Genomic DNA, 16,450 nt, shown 5'->3' on the forward strand with positions numbered 1-16,450 from the left:
ATAGTCCCAAAAGGCCAGAATGTTTAAACTCTAGCTGACAGACCTGACGGCCAAGATAAAAGAGTTGAGGGTGATCATGCACCATTTGTTTGGTTGTGGCCAAGAAAAACAAGTGTTTAAAAAAAACATGATAAAATATCAAGCTGGCAAATAAACTGTGTATCACAGTCTCCCACACTCAAAGATTGCATAATGGTGTATGTGATGTGGGCGACGTGCTACATTTTGCAAAAATACTTTTATATTTCTTTATTGTTTCGAGACTCTTTGTTCTGCAACAGGCACGTTTTTGTTTGCTGTTTGTGAGTGTTGTGGTTTCTGTCCTTTCAAAACATAAACTAATAAAAAATAGCACTCTTAATTTCTGGCAACCAATTCAGGGTGTGTCCTGCCTACAGCTGGGATAAGCTCCAGCACTCCCCAAAACTGGATAAAGAGGTTTGGAAAATGGATGGATGGATATTTTCTTATTTTTACTTTCCATCAGGAAAAGACAAGGAGACGATAAGATAAGAATGTATCTATACACGGCATTACGCAACATTTGCCATATTCATCACACAAATCCACCTTTGCCAACAAGTGCCCTCCACTGTCTTTCTCTCCATTCAGGCTATGCCCATCTTTGCCGCCCGCTCTGAAACGGTTTCCCCCGCCTGAGTCAGCATGCCAAGTCAATCAGCGTGAGAGCTGGCAGCTACGATGGCCCCTCCTTCTGGGGGGCATGATGTATGGTTCGGTTACATGCCACACGGGGATGATTGCCTGGACCAACGGCATAAGAAAGGAAGAGGAGGGATGGAGAAAAGAAGATGGGGCTTGTTTAGGAGCTGTATTGAGGCCTGTGTGATGGATTTGGAGATGGGGATTTGCCAGATGCACTATTAGCTGAGTGGCTTCAAGTCCCAGGCAGGACTGCCCACATTGTGCCCACCTGTCTGGAAACATACGTTCTATAGGCATAGCATGTTTTCTTAGATTTAAAACACACAGTATGCATGACCCTGCCTCTTTTTCTCGCTGGTATTCACAAGAAATTTTAATGATCAAAACAGTTAAAGGTTTCTAAATTATCCTGCAATTTCATTGTATTTAGTATTTTATTTTATGCATTACATTTACTGACATTAATTAATCCCAATAACATAAATGAGTATTTTCCACACGCAAAATTAGACTAGTTACAAACAATATATTGTTATATATTCATTATAATTTAAGTAATTTCAGAAGCAGTGGACTTTTCTTTTGAGGATATTCAATTGGTAGCCAACGTAATTGCATAGGTAATTTCATCTGCACCAGGGATGTGGGGTAGAAAATGTTTCTGCCATTTTGTGACCACATTTAATGCTTGGTTAATGCAATTTTACATGTTTAAACCATACGCTTCACACAAAATTATATTTGCTATAAACAGCATTGTACTATTGTAGCATTATTCAAGGCACTTGACGCCACTTGGGGGCAGTAGACATTAAATGTCAACTTGCACATATATTGATATTGATCCACATGCCTTGTCGAGAAGGCCCCCAAATTCTTTTTTATTCATCTAAAATGAAATGTCTCCCAATTACCAAATTTAGAAAACATCTTATTTTTGTAACATAGGGGTAAATAGACAATGAGATATCAGATCACAAAATAGAATAGTGATTAAGAGAAAAGAAAATAATCATAAATGCAGTCAAAGGGAAAATATGACTTTGCTCATATAAGTAAATTAATTGCATTAATAGGAAATAACTTTTTTTAAAAAATACTAATAACCCCCCTTCAAACAAACATTGCAGGCCTGTGCAGACAACGTCCAATCGGTGACGTCCTCGTTGAATTGAATTGAATCAGCTGTACTCACAGTTCAGAAGATCATGGCGTTCTGCAGGATCGTGATGTTATATTCCACAAACGCCTCACCGTTTTGAAGTGGATCTGACAAATCCTTTGTCGTGCAACTTCTCTGCATGTTCCTTCAACCATCTCCCGAAACTCCCATCATTAGTTAGTCCAGTTAATAAGCCACGGCGAGCTGTCACTGCGCAAAGGGACAGTGGAAGGGACACTTGGATAGATCAGTGCGCTCCGCAGTCCATTGGTTTTTATAGTGTCCTCGCTTTAGCGATATGTCATCACTTGAGTGCTAAAAGAATTTGCTTAACAAGCATTTTGCACGTTTTCTTTCCTCTCTCCTCTCATTCGCTCCCCTTCTTCTTCGACGGCTGTTTGACAGGTGCAAACCCAAAGACAAGAGTGGGTAAATAGGCATTTCAAATAAAATGGACATTATACAATTTTTTTTTTATTACAACACAATCACCTCTGTATGTATACGTAAATCTTCTTAATAGTGAGAACTTTGTGAACTCGTTTTTTAAACATTCCTCATATTTTTTCTCTTTTTACTTTTTTTCTACATAAACAGACAAATTGTTAACAAACTATCACATATATATTTATATATAATTATATATATATAATTATGTATATATATATATATATATATTCTATTGAAACAAGTAGCCCCTTAATATCAACGATAGCTGATATATAAAAAAATTTATAACGTCAAGCTTGCAACACAATATTGCATTAACACAACATGATATAAACAACTTTATGTGGTGACGGATGATTTCACGAAATAAAACAGGCTTTATTTGGTCAACACTTGCACAGGTGGCAATAGTCCCACTCAGGACCATTGTCATGGCCACTCCATTATGAAGCCGGCTTGCACCATCACTGCAACTGACCTCATCAAAGCTGTACGACCCATGCCGACCTCATCAACAATGCCCGACCCCCCGCGACCTCATCAAAAGTGGATGCCCGCTGAAACCCTGAGGGGTGATGACAGCCCCTAAGAAAACTCACCCACCATTAGGGTAACAAGAGCACTGTAAATGTGGCGCGTCAGCACCACGGAGTCATCGACACCGTCATGCCCAATTCACCCAGCCCCGCAACCCCCCTTTCTGAGTTGCCCTCCGGACAATGGAGCTGCTAAAACCTCCAAAACCTCCCGGCCATAATGTCCGCCCACGTCGGCTGGCAGCAGTGACAGAAAAGGGGGTGCGGGACGGGGAGGCCTGCTGCACGGGATGGGACTCTTATTGAGCGCTTGAGCGATGAGCCAGGTCATCACATCTACCCACCTCATCCATCATGCCCCACAAACAGACACAAATAAAGAGGACACATTCCTGCCTCTGCTCCCACTACCACATTCAAACATGCTTTGGCCTTCTATCCCCTCTATGGAAGCCAATGCCCAGGGATAAAAAAAAAGGAGCAGAGTTCAGGCTCTCACATGGTTTTTTAGGCCATGGGAGTGCCAGAAGAAAGCGCCAGGTGGTTCTCTGACCTATGTGTGGAAAACCATGTTGGTGCCATAATTATGGCTTATATGGGGTCCTATGAGGGAGGTTACAAATGAACGAGTGAGTAAAATGTCTGTGGAAGAATAAAGGAAGGATGACAAGTCAATCCACATTGTAGTCCTTTATTTAGTTGCTCCTCCCACATTATTTGAATTGAAATGCATAACAGTTACATTGTAAAAAGCATTAAAATAAAAGTACCTCAACTTGCTGATTACTTTTTAAAATCGATTATAAACAACGACAAAAACAAAAATGTGGTCCCTCAAAAGGGGAGAATACATAAGAGCAGTCTGTTTTACTTTTTTAAGTTTGGCACGAGGGTTTAACATGAACTGAACGTCACACAAGCTTGCAGACAACCGTAGAAAATGTCAACACAAATCTTAGCAGACCAACCATGCGCTTATGAACAAATGATACCTGGGTTGTTTTGTCTTTTAATGATTTCATTCTGTACACTTTTTTTCTCATTTTATTTTATCATGTTTTTTTTTTTTACAATTTAATCATGAAATTGTCATTAAAAAAATCTAATCTATTCTTCAACCAGTTCCATTAAAAGAATAAGAGTCGTATGTTTAATACTATCTGGCTCTCCGACGGAATCTACAAACTCCATCGAAGTCTGCGATAGGCCGGGAGAGGAATCTGCCATCACCCGGGCTTGGAGCAGTGCTATTCAGTAAACAAACTACAGTTTGCCAAGAAATAAATACAATTATCAACATACGACAACAAACAACAACACCAACAACACAGACAACATCAAAAAAAGAATTCCAACAAAATCATGATTGTCTAAAATGACTGAAAGACAAGAATGGAGTAGTTAACAACTAGCATTCAAGCTATTTAGTGGTATTGTTGGCTGACTAGAATGGAATCAATGTTGTGGAAAAAGACAAATGCCATTTATAGAACATTTAACTTCAGCACTGGCTACTTATCTCAGTAAAAAAAACCAACAACGTGTTTTCTTTTCATCCACGAAAATGACTATTTATAACCTTTCACAGATAGCGCAGACGGGCAGGCTGGAACATAGTACAGAATGGTTGGTAGACAATTTTGTACAGCCCAATGATTGACTTATTTTAGAACTTTTATGACACCGAGTCATTTGAAACCAAAGTTGTTACCACCCTTCATTACATCAAGTGCATTTATTTTTACACGCAATACATGTGGACCCCAGGGGTTTGAATTGCAATAGAGTTTGAATATACATGATGTCATTAAAGACAGTTTAAGATACTTGCCTTTGAGACACAAGCGACTTCCAAAATGTTCACCCTGCTTTGTGTGAACCGGGCAGTGAATGCAGTCTATCAAAGATACATCAGCACATCTTCCATGTCCACCAGCTGCCTTTGGTGTGCAAATGAAGAGAATAAATATGACTATTATTACTTTAGATTTATTATTTCCACCATGGTAGGTGCCAAACTAAAATCCATTTTAAGGTCTCAGAGGGATATTTTGAGGTTTTCTGGGCTGGGGTCTGGAAAGACCTTGTATTGTGTACAAGGCGCTCCACTCAGCAGTCAGAAGGGCCATGATTCTGCTTAGCAGTCACTCCAAAGACATTGAGAGTTCCTTGAGTCAGTGTGTAGGAGATGTCAAATGTGAAAAGCAGGTGTCATCATACATGGCTGAGGGACTGGAGGGCAGTGGATTCAGCAGCAGCTCGAGCCAGACTGTGCCACATAGAGGCTGGCGTGTGGGTGGCGGGGTGGAGAGAGTCCTTTTCAGCTAGAGACAGCATCATGGCGTAGGCCTGAATGGGAAATAAAATATTTAGTTGCACAGACAACTTTGAAAGACACTTAAGGATCACGTTTGATTTTCAAATGTTTATGATTGTCTTTCCATGAAATGACCTCACCTAATAAGCATATTAAATAATTACCCCCTTTATTTTTTATCAGGTCAGTCACCAGATTAATGATGAGAAAATGAAGCTTCAAACTTGCTTCATGAAGCACTTGTTGTATTTAATCACTCCTCTAGTTGGCACTCTGCTTCAAATGAGACTGAAAGCACACTGATATTTCCTAAACCCTTTTTAAACCGCAGAGTCAAAAAATACAACTGGTTCATGAAGCAAATTTGAAGCTTCGTATTCCCATCACTAGTTTATGTTGTTACCTGTGACTTTGATTTCCTGAAGAGCGGCTGTTTGACTGCATCATTCAGCGAGGCAGGCGCAAACGATTGCTCGTCTTCATCACCTTCCCCATCGCTCAGCTCGCTCTCCTCAAGCTTGTGGATGTCTGAAAAGTGACGGATCTGATCCAAAGCGGAGTAGCCACTCGGCTCTTCCTCGTCCTTATAACTAAAAACCCAGGACAAAAATATCTTGATGTCAGCAATTGAAATTAAAAACGGACACCATTACGTTCAGATATTAGATGTACCTCCTCGGAGAAATTTTACAGCTCTGGCTCAAGTCATTTGTTCGACTGAAGTCCATTCCATCTTGTATGACGTCATCGCTAATGTTGCTCGTAGGCATCTCCTCTCGGGGTTTATTCAGGGTGTTGCTTGGGTCTTCCCCATCTTCATCAGCAGCAAGCTCCTCTGCGTCCTCGTCTTCTAAGTCATGTGACCCGTGCCTGGCCATCAGTAGAGTTTTATCTTCTTCAAATGGGTTGCCATTCACACTGCAGACCAAGAATATACCACATTTATGAAATGTTTTCATGGCATGTGTTTTTTTTAATGTTCTTTTAACATTCCTCTCTTTCTGCATGTGCAAAAACAATGGCTTGTGGCCTCTTGGACAAAGCAGAACATGGCAGCTGGGACGGACCAAAATCGGAATCTCGTTTGTCATCGAGGCTGCAGGGCCCCTCTGGGCACAGCAGCACCAACTTCATCATTGCAGCACTTAACTGGAGTGCTCAGCCTCTCTCCTTGTTTATCCTCACCACTATCTAGTAATCATCTAATAGGCAAAATATTTAGCTGACAGCTCCATTTGGAAGTTGAATTATGAGTGCATTGCCAAGCGATCCATTTTGCTCTCCTTGTGGAGGGAAAGAGAACCAGCTATCCAAACTGCTCGAGTCTTAATTTTTCCTTCTGTCTCAGTGCCACAGGAAACCACCATTTGCTAAATCATCTGGAAACGGATTCAGACTGATTCACTAATTACGCTCAGAGATGTCTTTCGCCAGAGACTTAAAAATCCTGCACAATGAACTCTGGCGATTGTGCAGATAAGAAAGCAAAACACATCATCACATAATTTTTCAACACGATATCTGATTTGATGTGAATACTGTTAAGTGTGTGCAGACGTAAAATATATTTATCATTTTGTGTCCCTTATCAGCTGTTGTTAAAACCGTATTGTCTTTTAGAGTGAGCTTCAACCGGGCTTGTGTGTATGTGTGCCACGTCGAGCTCACACAGCTCCGAAAAGTGACTCCTGAAGAGCCAGCGAGAGCTCTGTGATTAAGAAAACAGATTCGCTAATTATGCTTTCAAACGTGGTAATTTGCTGGGGATAAAGTATCTATCAGAAGCAGTCAGAAGCGCACCATTTTGAAAGGAAACACAGGCCGACCTTGTGACCCCACCCCCTCTACCCTCTTCCTGAAGGCAGACATGTTGGTTCCAGATGTGGCGGGCTAACTGCTTCGCTCCCCCTTTCTTTGGGTTTCTCTTCCCGTACTCCCGAGGCTCCTGCGCCTGCTCCTGCTCATGGAGGCTCAATCACGGAGCAGTCTACAAGATCTCTATCTGCTCGTACAATCGGGCTTGTGATCGCACCGACGTGAGGCGCGTGAAAACAAACTCTGAGAGCCGAGCAGATTGCACAACTGCTATCTGACCTGATCGCGGCTCCAAGAATGTATTTGCATAATGCACAGATGAACTTGCATGCACGGAGACATCACTTGATTTAATGCATGAAAAAGCTGTCATCTCCTTGCATGATTGCCCTCTCGACAATACAAAATTACTAAGATGGGCTGGAGAGATAATACAATCTAAGAGAGCAGAAAGTTTAGAAAATGTCTACCTACCCTTCTTCAGAGGGGTCCGGTGATGTTTGGCTTTGGCCTGTGTTGCCGATGAAATTTCTGATTTCATTGAAGTAAGAGTCTTCTTTGTCGTCCAATAGGGCGCTGCTACCATCAAGTTCAGACTGTGGGGAAGACATTGCAGTGCCTGTGCAAAAAAGAGACAAGGAAGAAACATTTCTTTTTATTATTTTTATGTGAGGGCAGCTGGAGATAAAGTCTGGCCGTCTCTGGGCTGCATTGAAGCTTTGTAGCTCAAGTAAAATGACACTAATCCAACCTTCTCAAGCTTTAGGCTCCTTACCTGACAGGTTACCATTCTCGTGCTTCTTGAGGTGACGATCCAAGTTGGTTTGCTGACCAAAGCATCGATCGCACAAGTGACACTTAAAGGGCTTCTCCTTGTTGTGGATGTTGCGAATGTGGCGTTGCAGGTTGGAGGAGATGCTGAAGGAGCGGTCGCAGTATTTACACCTGCAGAAAACAAAAACAGCAACTTTGGAGGTTCTGGATGATTCTGTGGGAATCATAACTGCATCTACACAAAGTCTGAGCAATCCCACAGACCCAGACATGATGGAGCAGCTTGTTTAAGGTGAACCAGAATCGCCTCTCATCTCCAGCCAGCTCAATAAAATTGCATTCTTCTCTCACTCAATAAGCACGCAACAGATTGTGCTCTATCCCAGCGAAATTACTCGCTCTTGCCAAGTTTCTTCATGCAAAATTATACGAGAAGATTACATCTTTTTCTTCTGCTGGAATTAGCTCGCTCGATTGGTTGTCCCTCAGGACCCCCCCGAGTTATCGCCATAACAAATTACAATAAACAGCGGTGATCTTTAATGACAAGCCAGTACGTGGAGTGGAGGCTATCAGACTGGCCCAGTGGAGACCCGGGCTGGTCTTTCTCAATCCCCTGTGGTCAAAGACCCTCCTACAAGCTTAGGTTCAACATTCCTCCATCTAAGTAACGACAAATCTCTCTTCTGGCGATGGACAGCCAGATACTGAGTTGTTGAAATGATGTAAATGAAGTCACAAACCTATACGGTTGCTCCCCTGTGTGAGTCCTAAGGTGGCGCGTCAAGTTGGCAGAACGTGGGAAGATTTTCCCGCAATATCTATTGAGCATAATAGAAAATAATAAATCATTCACCTGTTGATATTGTTAATAAATGCTGAAGTGCACGCTGTAGTTACCTGCAAGTATATCGCTCCTTTCCCTTGCGTAGAAGTGTTTCTGGAAGCGTTGAGGGCGGAGCTCTGAAGTCAAACATGGAAGGGACAGAACGTAGCAGATCACCTGACTCTGGCTTCAAGGAGCCTAAAGTTTCCAGCTTCTCAGCCATGTTCTCAATAGCTGACATCTGAAGGGAGGCAACAGGAAGATGAGACCGGATGATTGTAAAACTACAAATACTAGGAAATGCCATTCTGCTAGAATTTCAGACTCAAGAGTCTCTTTGTTTCAGTGTCCACAAAAAGGTGGATCAAAACATTGAAATGAAAAATAGACCAAAACCAAACATGCATAAGTTTCGAGCAATAAGACAATTAGCCCTAATTTCAGGTCCTACATTTACATTTCTGACTTGAAAAGTTTTTAGTCGTTTGACACAACTCTTTTTTTCTCCCAGACAGACAACACCTAAAAAGACAGATAGAGACACAAGGAAAGAATTAACGACTGCAGCCAATCTGCTAATGAAGTCCAACAGTTGCTTTCATCAGATATCCTGGCAAGAATTACGCTTTCTTGTCTGCACTCTATGTGGATATATGGATGAGAAACTATTTGCCGCGAGGTGGTCATAGTTGATTAATTGCCACCTATGTGTGTGAAATAGATGTATGTATGTGAGGGAGAAGAATGTATTTGTAATGCATGTGAGCGAGCATAGTGTGTGTTGTACACGATTGTATGAGCCAAGTGTGTATTTGTGTGTTGTCAGATCCATGTCTGTGTGTGTTTGTGTGTAGAGTGATTCATGTCCACTGCTGGGCAGTAAACCATTCTGTGCACAATGCGGGCAGACAGCACATTTGTCAATATGAAAGATGTTGACATTGCTGATCAAGGGCCAGACATGGGTAATAATGATATCGCTGTGCTGAAAGGGGCGGGGTGGGGGAGGAGCAGGGATGCAAGGGGGAGTGAAGGGGGGGGAGACAGAGGGGCGGTGGTCCCAGTAGAGCACCGGGCCTGACAGGCCATCCCACGCGCACACACATGCACACTTTTTTTTACAAAGGAGCCCAAAAGACTTTGCATTATTTTGCACGTATTGAATTTTCAGCTTGTTCTTATTTCATCGAGGCAAAAAAATCAGTGATGGTTCGGGTCTTCTATGGGAGCATTGTTTTGGCGCTGACATTTCATCTCCTGTTTTCAGCCCCTGTCACGCACAGGCTACACGGCCAAGATGGAGTAAATAGCAAGCAGAGAGGTGAAGAGGTTCTGCAAGGTGATAAAAAGTGATAACAGTGAAACAACAATAGAGAGAAAGATCTAGAGCTTGAGAAAAAATAATGGATGACAGCGCGTGGAGCCATGTGTGGGAAGCAAGTGATTAAGAGTGACGGCTGCGTCTAAAGTTCCTGACACAGTCAACATTCTCGCTGTGGGAGGATGTGGATTGTCAAGTTTGGTAGATTTTGATTACGACCATTATTGTAATTGCAAGAGTGTTGCAACTGCTATTCATCAGGATAGAATAGTTTTTTTTTTCTGTATTTTGGTCATCTGATGCAGTCTTACACTCTTGCAAATAACTACAGCAATAATTATTACATTTGTCAATAATAAATAAACATTATAACCTTTATATTTGTCTTTATTTGTTTACATTTAATTGGATGAAACTAGACTTGTAGTATCTAAGCCTTGATCTCTAAGGATGTACGAAAAATTAAAAATAATTAACCACAGATTGAACCTCAATGATTGATGTGTACGTTTTATGGATTAGGTTGATTAAGTCTATTTGACTATGTCACAATGTCTTGTGTGTGAAATGTTTAAGCTACTTAATGTCAAGAAGAGACCAGACTGTGCTCTGAGGTAATTTTCCCAAGGTCATACACTCTAGTTTTTTGTAAAATAGGCCGCCTTAAAAACACACACGCACGAACGCAGACACACACACACACCGACCGCACACCTCATGAAAACCCCTTTTCATTCTCCCCAAGGCAGTGTGTAAGCATTTGTGAACTTGCTTGTTGCTGTAGTGTCGCAGTGGGACCGGCGGTTGATTGGCTATCTTCAGAAGTCAGTGATGCTGCGAGGGGCTAATTAACGAGATGCATTCTCAATTGTTGATCTTTATCAGCAACCAGATGTTTGGCGAGAGGAACTAGCTCAACCCTCAACCCCCCACCGCTCCACGGGAGTGTCCCAAAGAGACTGTTACCCTTGGACACATGTAAAGTAGTCCCGACTAAACAACTACCTTCACCACACCATCCAGGCTTATTTGCAATAGATGCGCTTCATTATATGTACAAGCAAACATACATGTTCCAAAGCGATTGGTTAGGGTGTAGCTCGACTGGAAATTCCCACTTCAGCCTGAATCAGAGCAGGACTTAATCAAGATCCAAAAAATGTAAACAAATTAAAATAATTAAAATGGGGGAAAACCAAAAAACTGCTGCATCAGTCATGTAACTGTAAGGTGGAGTCTGTAAATATGAAAACCAATTACAGGAGGGCCTGTCCATTGGCAAAGACACAAAGTAGTACCATTTAAATTCAAAACAGCAAAATTCACATAATTTGAAATTTGAAAAATATGCCTGGCAAATCACACAAACGGCTCAATGAGGTTGAACATGCATATCTCCTAAGACTGCATTTGTCTTAAAACCAACTCCTTTTAAAATGGCCACCTTTTTGTGACCCTAAGCACCCGACACCGGACTGACCCTTGTCGTCTGCCCCTTAATCTCTTATGCAAATTAACCATGAAGTTAGTTTGTCCAATCTGCATCTCTAGCTAGATTGCAACAAGATGATGCATAACAACACAATGAAAAATATATTCTTATACAGTCCATGCATCACTGTGATTAAAATAAACTAAACTTACCCAAGAGCTCTGATCTGGCAAACGGAACTGCGGGGAGAGAAAAAAAAAAGAAAAAAATGTCAGATAGTAGCAGGAATCATATCATTAGCGATGCATAGCTTAAAGAAAAGCGATTGAAGCATTAAACTTTAAAGTAGCAATGAGCTGCCTAACTACAAAGTTATGGTGGCGGAATTATAGGTGGCTCTCATAGTTCCTAACACTTCCCCATGCTCTATAAAGACATTATAATAGCAGCCAGTATGTAATATGAGCCCATATTGCTCTGCAATAAAACATCCTGCCAGGAATTAAAAAGCTGAATCATAAAAAAGGTTAAAAAAAAAGTTATAGTCTTTCAGCTTTTCTTAGTTTGCCTTGATATATGGCCGAGTCGTGAGTCAGGTGACTGAACGCAAAAGTATACAGAAAGGGCCCCCTTGCCTGGTCTGACTAGTCTGAGCTTTCTGGGAATGATTTGTGTATCCAGACATCATAAAGTCATAAAGATGGCCTAAGCACTCTGTTAGTGTTTCTACTGATAGGACACCTCATTAAGGCATGTGGGACGACCATGTGGTCGTTGCAGGCTGGGCCTTTGCAACACTCTGGACAGAGGACATAAATCAAGCAAATGAAACAGCCTGTAAAAACCAGACCTGAAATAACCAGAAAAGAGGGAACGGAATCATATGCCTGAGAAAATGCTGTTTTCACTTTCCGGGGCCGTTCTCACCCACGGCTGATTAAATGAATGGAGTTCAAAACGCAAAGTCTTCCATTGAAAACTGGACCAGAAATCAAGCACATTGGATACGTATTTACACGAGATAAACTTTTGGTTGCAAGTTCCTCTCTATCAGAACATACGTACCTGAGGATGGAAGAGGAAGCCAGGAGCCGGCCGCATGTATTTGTCTTTCAGCGTCTCAAACGGATCACTCATTCTCCTCTTCTCAACCCTGCTAATAGTAGATTTCTATCAGCTCTTAACACACAAATACTTGTGATACAAAAAGAAACAAATGAAATACGGTCAGTCGTGTGAGCATTTTTTATCAAAACACATGAATTGATTGAATGTGTCTTTTAGTTTCCACTATTTTACACTATTTTATTTTGCCTTCAAAAATCCATACAAATGTTTCTCCTAGGTTGTATTGTGCCAAGCTAAATCATTTATTTTGACAAAACCACTGGGAATAACAATACCTGTAGATGGGATCCATGAAGAAAGGAGTCGGCCTGGCATGTTGCAATGAAGAGTCAGGTTTTGGTGTTTCCATGACAGCTTTCTCATCTTGATGACCCTCATTCATTTTTTTCTCTTCATCTCTTGCATTGCATCCACGCCCCCTGGTCCCTAAACTGAGGTCCAAAGGCTGATCCTGACTGGTCAAGTGTGAGGCTTCTACTTTGGAAGGCTCAAACGGGGTAGATTTCTCCTCCTTTCGTTTGGTGGTGAGGTCAAATGGTGACTCTGATTTGCTCTGAGCCTTTTTGCAATCATCTGCCTGCAACTGCGGCTCACCCCTCAGGGTTTGAGATCTGACATCTCTGTCTTGAACAGGATACACTGGTGGAGAGAAAGTTGTGAAGAAAGGTAAAGGGAACATGGAGGGATAGGGCAGTGACCCGACTTTTTTTTCCTGCAGGCCAGCTAGGCCTGTAGAGCCAAAATACTTCTCAGCTATGGAGGCAATGGCCTTAATAGAGTCATTGACAGCCCCTGTAACGGCTGTGTGCTCGTCCATTGAGGAAGGGATAAGAGAAGGTCCGGCAAAGTTTTTATCAGGACCTGTGAGGCTCAGACTTTGTGGACTTCCTTCGTTTGCCTTCCTTTTGAGGCTTTTACCATTTTCCCGCATCTCACTGTCCATATCACTTTCAAGCTCAGAGCTTGACATGCTCTCAAGATCGCTTCCACTGGGTGTGCTGACATCATCCAGATCACTGCTTTCCGATTGGTCGCTTTGCTTATGGCGTTGCTTCGTGGAGGACAACGAGCTCTGGTTGTGTAGGTTTGAAGTATTATCAGGACCGCCGTTGTCTTTCCGAAGCGCTTTAAGGAGTTCTCTGGACTCCTGAGCTCCGGGGCTTGGAGGTAGCAGTGGATTCCTACTTAGCTCTGCACCATGCCCACCAATAGCAACGTGAGCCGGTTGCCTAACCGGGGAAGAAGTGGCTGGGATGAGTGGTGGACGATGGTAGATTCCAGAAGGGAAAAGGCCAGGGAAGCTGAATGGGAAAGCAGGTGCAGCAGGGAAAGTAAGCCCGCCATGATGGCGGCTCGCTCCGAAGTAATCAGCCAATCCAGCGCTGCTGTGGCCCATGGCCAAAGCTGATTTGTCCAAACCAGGAGCACCGGGGAGTGGCATACTTTGAGCAAACATTCCTCCTGTCGTGAAATGGTTCTTTCCCTCACAGAAACGTCGGTGCTTGTTCAGGGACGAGGTGGTGCTGAACATCTGCCCGCAGTCCTTGCACTTTATCTGCGTTCTGCAGTCGGCATGCATGCGTTTGTGGCGGCACAGGTTGGAGAACTGGGTGTAGGACTTGTGGCATACTTCGCCTGCCGGGGGCACACAGAAGTAAACAAACAGGGTTTTAAAATGTAACACTGACAATGACATCATACAATCACATCTACTTAACATGTGACACAGAGGAAATGCAGCGTGAAATGCTCATGTTCCCATCAATATTTATGACAAAGGGTTTCCATCAAAATGTCGAGGTGAGGTGTGTCCAGATCCTGCTATTGTAATCAGATGACAGTGTGAGTCGCTTGTTTCCACTCATCACCTGCACATCAAACCGAGTTCCCAGGCATCTCTCGCCTCATTGTGTCCCAAAGATTCCATAAACAATTACACATACAAACACACATGCAGACTAAGTCACAGAGAAGGACACACAAAAGAATGCAAGCGTGCACAAACACACAGACACACACACATTCTTCGGCATATGAAGTACAATGGCGCTATTTTAAGTTTGTGAAGGAAGCAGAGTTGAATGAATCCTATCCTGCAGTCTGGTTCCCAGGACAGGTCCCACGTCCTATACTACCCCCCCACCCCTCTTGCCCACCCGGAGTCTCTCCCATCACTCCTTCAGCTCCCTCACCTTGTCCCCAAGCTGGGTCCCTGTCATCCTGTGTTGGGTAACCTTCCCACAGTCAGTACTTTTGTGAAACTGGCTTACCATGGGAGATGGACAGTTGAGTGATGTTTTTTTTTTTTTTCCCAACAAAATTTACTCCCCAACAAAATTTACTCCCTACACAACTGTTAACAATTCACCTAAGTGTTGTAAAGAAATAATATTCTTTCCTATTGCAAATTTGACCGGAAAACATTAATGGAAGCTGTTTTACAACTAAATAATTTATTTTGCCAATTGAAAATATGGTAAAGTGGTGTCAGAATGTAATTATGCTTTAGAGGCAGATGATATTATTTTATATTAAAAAAAAATCTGTATTCACTTTTTGATGAGTCCTAACTCTTATAAATTTTTGTCAAATAATTATTCACCATATATCTATTTAAAAAAACGTACCTATGTTTTACGGAGTCAAAAACATAATAAAGTAACAACATTTTATCAGGTTGCAAAGAGCAACATGCACAGGACCATTGATGCACTTCAGGATTGCGAAATCAAAATAATCTGTACATCATTTACTTTTAAGGATAATGGGGGGGGGTCCATTATTGGTGGCATTTTCCTATCTCCAAGCAATCTTAATCGCTACCCCTGCAAATAACAAGGCTTCGCTGTACATGCAAAAACAAGAAACATTTGACACACATGGCTTTTCCCAGTACAATTTCACACAACCATTAGTTGTATTTAGATCTACATATTTTCGTTGATTACAGCAAATGGGCTGAAAAGGAAGACAGCAGTGCATGTGGTTGCTATTTGTGAAAAATAGTGTACGTGGTGAATGTAGAGGGAGAAGTGAAGGGTTGACAGTAAAAAGCTAGTCATGTGTCTACAGTATGTTGATATGCTTGATTAAAAAGGAAAATCAAAGCTAGTGGTGTGCTTTTCACATGTGGCGGGTCGAGGAAATACAAGAGGGAAAAGGTGAAGGTCATTATGCTTTAGGGGAAGAAGAGTGTGAAAGGTCAAAATGTGTCTTGCTGGGGTGTGTGAGAGGGGAAAAGTGTGTGTGTCAGACTAAGTCACTTGGGTTAGACCAAGTGAAAGTGGCTCTAACTAGATCATCAGCATATTTGCGTTCCTGACTAATTGTCCACTTCTGAAAAATGATGTCACTTTTTTTAAGTATTTACTTTGGAACATAGATGTTTAAAGCTGAAAAATGATCAGAATTCCCAAATACAGGTTTTCTAGTCACACAAGCATGTTATTTTTGTTAATATTATTATAATGTACTGAGTAGACTTACATAGGTAGGGTCTTAGTGACTTACACATGAAGGGCTTGACACTGCTGTGGATGTGCTTATGCTGCTTCAGGCCCGAAGACGTTGCAAACGTCTTGCCGCAGTCGGAGCAGGCGTGGGCCCGTGCCCCGACGTGCTGCGAGCGGATGTGCCTCTGCAGGTTACTAGGATCTGTGAACACCTGCTGGGGGAAGCAACCGCACCGACACAAACAATTGGGGGTATTACTATCGACACAAAAAAAAGTACAACGAGAAGACATTTCCCGGCAAAAGTCATCACTTTACCTTTGAGCAGTTTTCACATTCATGGTGCTTCCCACTGTCATGTGACATCTGATGTCGGATCAGGTTTGATTTCCAGTTGAAGGCCTTGGGACATTGGTCGCACTTATATTCTCTCTCCTCAGAGTGGGACAGTGTGTGAGCCTCCAGGCTGAGGAAAGCACAGATAAAAACAGAACACTTAGAAAACCAAGATCACCAAGAATGTCATTTAATGTTGTCACTGTGAGTCAATTTTACAGAACAACGAGCACAG

At 42.2% G+C, this 16,450-nt stretch overlaps 1 protein-coding gene and 1 long non-coding RNA gene across 13 annotated transcripts in view; one reads left to right on the forward strand and one right to left on the reverse strand.

Moving 5' to 3' along the window:
* The first annotated feature begins 1,803 nt into the window (after window positions 1-1,803).
* LOC148395303 (uncharacterized) lies at window positions 1,804-3,489 on the forward strand. The gene is made up of 2 exons (XR_015859325.1): window positions 1,804-2,257; window positions 2,680-3,489. It is a non-coding gene; the product is annotated as an uncharacterized LOC148395303 (long non-coding RNA).
* Window positions 3,490-3,491: 2 nt separating this feature from the next.
* Window positions 3,492-16,450, reverse strand: part of mecom (MDS1 and EVI1 complex locus) — a 94,696-nt gene continuing 81,737 nt past the window's right edge. For 5 of the 12 annotated variants that reach the window (XM_088380177.1, XM_088380180.1, XM_088380173.1 and 2 more), the window contains 12 exons: window positions 16,198-16,345; window positions 15,914-16,094; window positions 12,703-14,062; window positions 12,365-12,455; window positions 11,512-11,538; window positions 8,621-8,787; window positions 8,464-8,541; window positions 7,722-7,891; window positions 7,421-7,565; window positions 5,804-6,049; window positions 5,535-5,721; window positions 3,492-5,163 (listed from right to left, as the gene is read on the reverse strand). In XM_088380177.1, the coding sequence (XP_088236303.1) occupies window positions 5,029-5,163; window positions 5,535-5,721; window positions 5,804-6,049; window positions 7,421-7,565; window positions 7,722-7,891; window positions 8,464-8,541; window positions 8,621-8,787; window positions 11,512-11,538; window positions 12,365-12,455; window positions 12,703-14,062; window positions 15,914-16,094; window positions 16,198-16,345 (2,935 nt within the window). In that variant the 3' untranslated portion in view covers window positions 3,492-5,028. The remainder of the gene's footprint in view (window positions 5,164-5,534; window positions 5,722-5,803; window positions 6,050-7,420; window positions 7,566-7,721; window positions 7,892-8,463; window positions 8,542-8,620; window positions 8,788-11,511; window positions 11,539-12,364; window positions 12,456-12,702; window positions 14,063-15,913; window positions 16,095-16,197; window positions 16,346-16,450) is intronic. The other 7 variants (XM_088380178.1, XM_088380175.1, XM_088380179.1 and 4 more) reach the window with 6 other exon arrangements.

Source organism: Syngnathus floridae, chromosome 7 (assembly GCF_059516105.1).
Source record: "Syngnathus floridae isolate MCC-2025c chromosome 7, RoL_Sflo_1.0, whole genome shotgun sequence".
Lineage (NCBI taxonomy): Eukaryota > Metazoa > Chordata > Actinopteri > Syngnathiformes > Syngnathidae > Syngnathus > Syngnathus floridae.